This window comes from Varanus komodoensis, unplaced genomic scaffold (assembly GCF_004798865.1).
Source record: "Varanus komodoensis strain SLA01 unplaced genomic scaffold, ASM479886v1 scaffold8, whole genome shotgun sequence".
Classification (NCBI taxonomy): domain Eukaryota; kingdom Metazoa; phylum Chordata; class Lepidosauria; order Squamata; family Varanidae; genus Varanus; species Varanus komodoensis.
In genome coordinates, this window is record NW_025336481.1 from 12,373,833 (window position 1) to 12,383,081 (window position 9,249).

A 9,249-nucleotide genomic window follows, 5' to 3' on the forward strand; every position below is an offset into this window, starting at 1 on the left:
TATACACTTTTTTTTCAAGCAGTTTTCCTAATATATTTTAAAATATTCAGTAATATAACACATCCGTACACATCTTTTTACCACAGAACTCTACTGCAAAATTTGGAGAAGTGCTAATTTTGAAGGATAACTGAGTTTTGGTCATCTGTTGATTCAAAAGTGGGAAATTAAAACTCTGGGGAAACTAATTTCTCGCCTATCCCTCGCTCTCAGTTCTGCAGCTAGAGCAAATGCCTTTGCTGAGAGGCCACCACTGCGGATGTGGGGGGTTAGGACAAGATCCCCCAGTTAGTAAGGGAGGCTCACCAGTTGTGCTTTTATCATGTCTCTCTAGACTTAGAGCTCCTTTAGAATTTCTGCACAAAATTTTTTGTGCCTTGCTTTTATTTTAATTGGCCCAAGCATGCCCAGTGAAAAGCAGACGAGGCGGTTCTTCCCTTTCTGAAGGACTCCATCTGCTGATTCAGGGTATGAAGCTCAGCTGGGCAGTCTGCCCTTCCCGAAAGGTGTCTTCAGCTGGCCATATTGGGTGATATGATGTCAAACCCTCCCCTCGCCCTGTCTGCCAAGGCAGAGGGATTGTGGGAGAGCAGTTCAGGATGGGCCACACCAGCTCCGCCACCGCTGCTTCCTGCCAGTTTCTCGTAGTCTGCAGTTGTCTGCAGAGACCTTTTCTGGTGCTTCCTCTCCCAGATGCTCTTGCGTTGCTTATGGGTGTCACTGCTCCCCTGGGCTGCTGGCCCCGGACTTGTACTTCCCCTGTTCCGGCTGAGCGACATCCGGTTGGTGAGCGCGTCTTTCCCAGAGAGGGTCTGAGGGGCTGAGAAGGGATGGTCGAGCTGCTCGGGGTTGTGTTCTGGGCTGGGGAGCAGCGGGCTGACCAGGTAGACATACACTTCCGCTTGCTGTGCTGCCGGCAGGTGCGGGTGCCACTCTAGGCCAAGCCGATGCTGGGGGCCTCTCGGGGAATGTGGGTAGGCATAATCTTCGCCATTGAGGTGTGTTCTGGAGGCGGTATCTGAAGCCATGGCAGAATACACCACCCGCCTGGGGCCTGACAGGATCGGGCTGGGGATGAAATGGGTCTCGCTGGCCTGATGGTTCAGGTGGCCGTGGGGCTGCTCGGAGGGGCGGGGGCCAAGCTCTTCTGTGTTCAGGCCAACAGGATGCTGCAGGAACCTCTGTCCCTGGCTCCCTTCTGCCGCAGCCTCTGAGCTGTGCTGTTTATCCCCAGTGGGCCTTTGGTGGTTCCGTGCATGGACACCATAGTGGGCGGTGCTGGTTCCCACCTCGGCGGCCTGATCGGGAGCCCTGAAGCTGAAGCGCACCCAGGAGGCGACCGATCCCGCGGGACATGCCGGCTGGGGCGTTTCCGTGCCTGAGAGGTGGGAGCTGCACTGACTGCTCTGGCGCTCTTGCTGGCCCCTGTACCAGCTGGCCTTCTTGTCGTCTGTGTCGTGACGGCTTGAGCACTCCCCATAGTAGTAGGCCTTACTCTTCCGGCCGGCTTGGGAGCAGCAGTCCTTGGACTCTTGTGGGTTGCCCATTTTCACCGTCACCTTCACGGGATCCACGATGCAGCGGAAGCGCAGGTTGGAGACTCTCTTACGGCTTCTGAGCAGCACCGAATCTTTCCATAATTGCTTGTTGCTAGAGAGGACCTTTATGGTTTTGAGCAATCTGCCACCTGAAGGCCAAGAAGGGGAACCATAAGAGCAATGGGAACACAAAGCTGGAATGAGATATTGAAGGGCAGCTTGCCCCCCAAAGCTGTTTGGGTCCATTTATGACAGAGTTTCTCAACCTGTTGACCTGCAGATGCATTGGACTAGTCGTCCCAGCACCCTGCAGCCACATGTTGAGAAAAGCTGATCTATGGAATCCCAAATCAAGCAAAGACCAGTTCATCTTATTCTGAACAGGTTGGCAGGGAAGGAAGGCGAGATATTCAAGTGGGAACAAGGAGGAGATGGAAGGTAACAGAACGGAGAATTTGTGAACAATTTTTTCCCCAGAATTATCTGGGAAAAGCCATAGTACTTACAGTCGACAGAGCTGTCCCTGTTACTCATGTCTCCTGCACTGGTGAGTTCCAGACATGGACTTTTTGACAATGATGTAGCAGTCAATTTTGAAGTGTAGGCACTCTTCGTAGCTACATCCCCAAGCAGACTCCAAAAGTGCAGGCAGCCATATTGATCCATATCAACAAGCCACTTCTGTCAGTTTTCCTCTCCACCAGGAGGAGGTCTTTGAGGAAGTTAATGTGTCTTGATTCCCCATCTAAGACAAGCCACTCCCAAATACTGTGCATTACATGGCAGAATATGTTGTTGCGGAGAAAGTTCATTTCCCCCGGTTACTGAACCAACTGCAGCTAAGTTCAGAGGGAAAAGGAATTCTGAGGAGGGGTGGCAGGAGCTGCCAACTTCCCTGCTAGGAAAAAAGAGGTGGCACTGTGTCCGTGTGAGTCCTGGCTCCACTACACCACTCTTACTTACTGGTGGAAGACACAGCAAGCAACCATTTGAAAAAAAAAATGGGTATGAAGAACTAAGAAGAACCATTTTATCCTAAGGAGCTATAGATGAAAGGAAAGGGGATTAATCCTCACTACACAGCTCTTATACTCATTTACAATTTACCTTTCTTGAAAAAAGAATCATATATTTTCTTCAGGAGTGGAGCAGAGTTCATCCAGAGCTGAAGAGAAAAACAAGAAAATCATTGTACTGACCAGCAGCAATTTGATTGACTCAATTAATTAGGACCTCTTCTAATGGTATGCTGAGGTTGTGGGATGCTTTACTATGGCACCATCAAGTGGTGTTGGAAGCCAAGGCCAAACTGGAGGGGCTGCCAGTAGGGCTCCTTCTCACACCAGTGTCCCTCCTCTGCCCACCCGTCACTCCAGAGCAGTGACATGTGAAATGTTTATCTCCCATCCTATCTGATTTTGGTTGTCTGAGGTTGCATCAATGGCATTGGAAGGAGCCACGTTGCTTCCCAATTTCTTATCTGGAAAGGAAAGCAAGCGTCACTCTACAAGAAAAAGACCCAGTCATGTGCTTTGTATTTATTGCATAATCAAGACTGCCTCAAGAACACAGCATACCCAGGCATCTGTGAATATGTGTATACACACACATGCGCGCACGCAAATGAATGCTCTGGGTTCGGAGGTGGCTCCGGGGGTGCTGAAACCTTGGTAAGATGCCCCCAAGGAGGGCCCCCCTTCTTCCTTAGCACTGTTACTGCTGCTGATCCGCATGTCATCTGAGGCCAATCCGCACTGCTTTCCAGTGAGACAGCACAGGGCAAGCAGGGACTTTGCTCTTATTCTAGTCATTGCTTCCTTGCTTGGAGAGAAATGTGGACCAGTGGCCACAGTGAGGAAGAGGGAGCTTTCAGAGGTGACTGTGAGCTCCCTGCTGGACTGTGGGCTTTGGCAAATACCCCCCGCAGCCAACCGGTCACACTGGCCCTGCCTCTGTGGGTCCGCTGGGTCTCAGTGGACAAAATTAGCCCCAGTAGTTGTACTCCAAAAAGAAGGAAACCAAAAAGCTATGCAGATGCCTTTGGTGCTTCTGCAGTGCACCCATTACAAGGATACACATCAGGGGACCGTGACTCAGTTTGCTTACCAAGGTGATGAGTCTGACGCCATATTCTAGTATGGCAAAAAGGCCCAGCACAATCAGAATGGCAGCTAGTAATTGCTGGTGGGGATCTCCAAAGGGGAAGCAGCTGTTTTGGACCTTTTCCCCCAATGTGGCCATAGCTGGAAGGCAGAAAGGTAGCTGGAAGTCAGTGCAGCCTGTCTCCACTCATCTCCTCGCTTGCACTCTTGCCAGCCTTGGCAACGGCAAGCCAGCCACAGCTGCAGCACTGCAGGTGCTCAAAGGGCTGCCAGAGCAAAGATGTGTAAGCACCCAGGCCTTTGTGACAGGGCCCCTGTGTCATTTTGCAAGTGTGAGTCAGGGTTGGATTGTCTTGCTGGTCCAATCAGAAGTAAACCTTTCAAGGGGAGGGTTCCCATCAGCAGCTGCAGCTTGTGGATTTTTTTCCCACTAAGAGAGACAGTGAAGTATTGTGGGCAGAGTATTCAGACTTGAGTCAGCAAGCGGCAAGTTCAAGTCTCAGCTTACCCACAAAACCTACTGGAGTGACTTTGGACTGGCCTATCCTGCTTCACTGGTTCAGACAGTACAATAAGCCAAGCTTCTTGAGTGTGGATTGTTGTTGAACTGTGAGTTACTGTATTGTCTGAACTCAGCTGTGCTACCAAACCATGGCTTGCTAACCATGAATAATCCATAAACTGAACCCATGGTTTGTTGCTGGGTCGAAAACTCTTGGTTGTTCACTGTTACTTTTTTCTTGACTTGGTTCAGACAGCATAATCCACAATTCAGCAATAACCCATGGTGCAAACAAGAACCCATGCTCAACCCTTGAGTGTGGTGTTCTGTTCAAGTCAGAGTTGTTGTGAGGATAAAGTAGATGAAACTTCATCCATGTAGATGACCTGAGCTCTTTGGAAGGAGCATTTGATGTAAGACTGATTAATAATATAGTGGAGGGAAAACACAACTGTTGCTATGGGGACTATGGGTGAGATGAAGTTCTCTGCAAGAGTCCCAGAGTTTCTACAGGTCTAGCCTGTGAATGAGGTGATGAGTCTTTCAATTTTTTTGTAGTGGCAGATAAGCATCGAAGTCAGGGCATGAGGACAGCAACCAAACAGGGTGGCTACTTTTTTCCTTTCCCCCTTTTTAGTTGGGGTCCCTACTTCACACTAACAGTTTGAATGGTAGCTCTTCTTGGCAGTTGTATGTATTTCCAATTGAAAGCTAAAGACCATGTTTCAGCTGACCGAGCTGCTGCTGCTAAAGCTCAGTTTCTTTTACAAGTTGGGCCCATGCATTCATAAGTTAGCATCACTGAGTTCAGTTCAGCTTACTTCCAGGTAACTATGAGTAAGATTGCAGTCATCTCCCATAAATGTAATTCAAAGATTTATTACTAGTTCTGGATGCCTGTGTTTTATGATAGAGCACTTAGAACTTGAAGGGTTCTTGAATCCGAACCTTTAACAGCAGCCTAAAAATAATTTTGAATAAGTAAAAAAGAGCCAGAGTGTTAAGCCATTTTTGGTATAAATAATGGAAACAACGGGATTGGCTGTCTACGCACCCATCTCTCACACTTGGATTTCCCCTGGGGGCATGGCTACAGGTGCAGTTATAATTAGCTCCTGCACTTCACCCCTGCTAATTTATGAATGGTATCGGAGTTTCAGATGTGACTATACATTATTGCAAATGTCATAAAGTTCTGATGAGCCAGTTATTTTCCAAATTAAACCTCTGTTCTCACAACTGAGATGTTTGATTATGTAAAAGTCAGAGCTTTTACATGCAGAAAGGGTATGTTCATGCAGAGTATAAGTCACCGAGTGGCTACTTGATTACACAAGGCTACACCCAGAGCAGTAGAACATGCAGAACTATAACTGACAGACTCCTCTGTGGGTGGATAACTGTTGCATATTTGGACCAGGAGGGATGGGATGGGTAATCCTATCTCCCTCAATGCAGAGACATGGGAGGATTATGCAGCAGTGGCTGATTTGAGGAGCCAAGCCCACAGCTGGGCTGTGAATCATGCAGAGACACAGTGGATGACCTCTTTAGAGGTAATGCAGCTCTGCATCAGAAGCAACTGAGCTATCTCATTATACCCAGTGTACCAGTGGCTCGCCCAACTATTCGCCCAACTATTCGCCCAACTATTCGGCAGCAGATGCTGGGAGGTATGAAAGGTGAGTGGGGACAGTCCTCGGTGTCACTCCTTTGCTGGAGGGCAGCCCACCCTGTACTTGCTAAGCTAGCCTACTGCCTGGTGGAGTGGTGGATGATGCTGTCCCATCGCAAGACTTAAGCTGAGATTCAGCATCTAGTCTGGTTAGCGTCTCTAGGTGGAAAGGGAAGGGCAACCTTTCATTCTCTGCAGGCAGCAAAATGTCTTGGGCTGGTCCGATAGCAGAATTGCCTGGTGGAATTCTCTGATGAAGATTGTTGGGAAGGAAGCCACACTAGAGCAGTGATTCATGCAGAGAGGCAGTGAGCAGACTTCTCTATGAGTGAATAGAGTCATAGATCCTGCAGGGATCTTGGAGGTCATCTAATCCAACCCTTCTGCTGAATGCATACCTGCATACCTGAGAGGTGGTGGTCCAATATTTGAAGATCAATTACTCAAACAAATGCTTGGGCATTAAACATTCAACAACTCCACCTAATATGGCAAAAGATCATTTCACAAGCTACACAGAGGCAAACTTAGGTTTGCCAGTAAGTGTCTGCTCAGGAAGGAGGGAGAAAAATCACAGCTTCTGCTGAGTATAATTTTACAGGTTATCTGTTTGCTAATGTGGATCTTGCAAGATGTTCAATGTTTAGGGATAATACTCAAGACCATCGACATGATGCACACCTAAACAATGCATGCAAAGTGGCTTTTATGTGGACAAAGTGTCAACGACAAAGACACTCCATGTCCATCAGGATGCCTGCTGTCCCAGACCTGTACATGTTCCAAAATTTCTAATCTGCCCCATCATGTCTGCAACCTCATTTGCTGAAGTCAGACAAAGGATGCAACAGCCAGCATTGTTGGCTTCCTAAAGGGAGCAAATTTTCTCCTACTGACTGATTAATTACTCAGTGAATGCATTCAGCTTGGAGAGACACTTTAATTATTCAGGAGCTGCATGGACAGCACTAATATAGTTCTTTTTGTCTTTCAAGTCAGCCAGATTGAGTCACGTGAAGCCAAACCCCTGGTTCTGTGTATTCAAGAAAATGTTTTGGAAGGGTTGCTCACCCCACCCCCACTGCCCCAGCCTCAAGCTCCACCAGAGACCAGGCCCAGCTGGCCCAGGCAAGGCAACGCTGTAGCTGTAGGCAGGGTGTGTTCTGCGGATTCTGACTCCGCTTTTGGGACTCCGAAATGAATGGCTGGCTTGTGCATACAACCTGCCCGCCCCCCATGAATGGCAATGGCTCTATTTGCAGAAAAGGTCCTGCAGCAGGAAAAAGACACTCGGGATTAGAACAGGCCTTCCTGTTTTCCTTCTGCACCAAGTGCCAATAACTGCTGCTTCTTTGGCGTCCACGTAACTTCCCATCCACCCACAACTGCTAACTGGGATCTTTACTCCTTTCTGAGAACAACTATCTTGGGGAAAGTTTTGTGTCACTCAAGAGTAAAAACACAACACCACACACCCTTCAAGTCACCCTTCAGAGTTCCAGGAAGTCTTTGGCATCACTGCAGTGTGCTCCTTCCATGCCTTGCAGTAGTTTCCCCCAACCTGATGTTTTCCAGGTGCTTTGGACTATTCCTGACTATTGGCCATTGCTGACAGATGGGAATTGAAGCCCAAAACATCTGGAAAGCACCAGGCCAGGGTAGGAGGCTGTATTGTAACTAAGTCTACATCCTTGCAACTGAAGTCTTAGTCTTCCCACCCTCTCCTTCCTCTGCACTTTCCTCCCTGGCATGTTTTAGACTGTTGTCTTGGAGAAAAGGTCCATCCTCTTGTGCTTTGTGAAGCACATGCATATGGATGACCCAGTAATAGCATCACAATGATCTCCCGAGCAATGCCATGGAAACTGAGCATCAGCCAGCTAAGGCTTGGTGGGCTGGACCAGCCTTCCCTAACTTGATGCTGTGCCGATGTTTTGGATTGCAGTGCCCATCATTACTTGGCCTTCAACAGAGCTGATGGGTGTTGAGTTAAAAATATTTAGGGGACACCAGCTTGGGAAAGTCTGGCCAAGACCAACTGACAGTTATGGGCTAATCAGCCACCTCTCAGTCACTTTCATTGCCTCGTGTATCATTTCTTTGCTTTCATTAGGTGATCTCTCTATTCATTCCATTCAGCAGAACAATCCTCTGAAGTAGGCAAGGCTACTCTGATAACGGAGGGAGCACAAATCCAGCAAGGCTAGTAGCCACTGAAAGCCTCTTCCTGTGGGTTCCACTTGTGAATCGATACACCTCTTTGGAGGAGCCAACTGTTCTGTTGACTAGAGGGGAGAAAATGTTATCCTTAGAATAGCTCCAGGAAGAAATGGAGCTAATCCTGGAGAATAATGAGAAAGCATTTGACTTGACTATAATTATCGGGAAAAGAAAAACAAGGGATCTGACTTAGGAGGTGGTTCCTTGTTTCCAAAGCCTGATAAAGTGAAAAGGACACACCAGTCTCTCTCCCTCTCTCTCTTTCTCTCTCTCCCACACACGAGTTTCATTTTAGTAGCATGTGACAATATTTTCCAAATCTTCCACAAGCACTGTATCTAAGATTGGAAAAAGCATGACTAGAACAGAAACCGATGCTGCCCTCTGCTGGTGCAAAGAAAGGTTACATTAGTCAATGTAAAAGATGTCAAACTGGGAAAAAATAACAACAGAATTGTTTTATGTGAATATTTTAAAAACTCTAAATCCAACCCTGTCTCCAGAGAGTTGTAGGTCAGCACGCACGCACGCACACAACAATCATTTAACGAAAACGTATCTCCACTTTACTACCTAAACCACCCAAACAGCAACAGAAAATCACATTGCAACAGTAAGCAAATATATTTTAAATAGCAAAAAGCAAAGAATAACACGGCAAGTTAAAATTACTTACCAAAGGCCTTCCTCAAAATGGAGGTCTTGGCCAACTTTAGGGCCGGGGAGGCGGGGGTGAGATGAAGTAGGCCTACCCTGGAAGAGAGTTCCAGAGCCCAGGCGTGGCCAGCACACTCTCCCATATCTATGATAATTATTATTTTATTATTCAAATATGTCTACCACTCTCATAAAGGCATAAAGTCAGTGAACACAGAATACAACGTCATAAGAAAAAAATGTAACTACAAAATAGCACAAAACGAATTGCTCAGGAAAAATCCCCTCATATTCTACGGTGTGCTACAAGCCATAGCAGGCTGGCTCACACTTCACAGAACTCCTGCATAAAAAGATAGAATTTAAGAAGGCATCAGAAGTGTGTTGACCTTTCTAGCATTCACTGGGAAAAGCATTCCCAAGAGTGGGTTCTATGGCACACAAACCTCTACTACAAGTGCTCCAGACGTGTGCTTCCTTTTATGATTGCTGAGATTAAGGTAACCTGGTCCCAAGTTGTTCAGGGCTTTCACAAAATCATAGAATTGTAGAGTT

General features: G+C 47.4%; 1 protein-coding gene across 4 annotated transcripts; it reads right to left on the reverse strand.

Moving 5' to 3' along the window:
* Positions 1 to 343: 343 nt before the first annotated feature.
* Positions 344 to 9,249, reverse strand: LOC123036037. 4 transcript variants are annotated; one of them, XM_044454870.1, is made up of 4 exons: positions 8,714 to 9,249; positions 3,645 to 3,781; positions 2,646 to 2,703; positions 344 to 1,687 (listed from the first exon to the last, which is right to left on the reverse strand). In XM_044454870.1, the coding sequence occupies exons 1-4, from the start codon at positions 8,835 to 8,837 to the stop codon at positions 513 to 515; spliced, it is 1,494 nt and encodes a 497-aa protein (XP_044310805.1). In that variant the 5' UTR covers positions 8,838 to 9,249; the 3' UTR covers positions 344 to 512. The 4 variants fall into 4 exon arrangements, with proteins under 4 accessions (XP_044310805.1, XP_044310807.1, XP_044310809.1 ...); XM_044454872.1 differs by lacking the exon at positions 3,645 to 3,781 and having other exon boundaries at positions 2,045 to 2,703; positions 8,714 to 8,770; XM_044454874.1 differs by lacking the exon at positions 3,645 to 3,781 and having other exon boundaries at positions 8,714 to 8,762.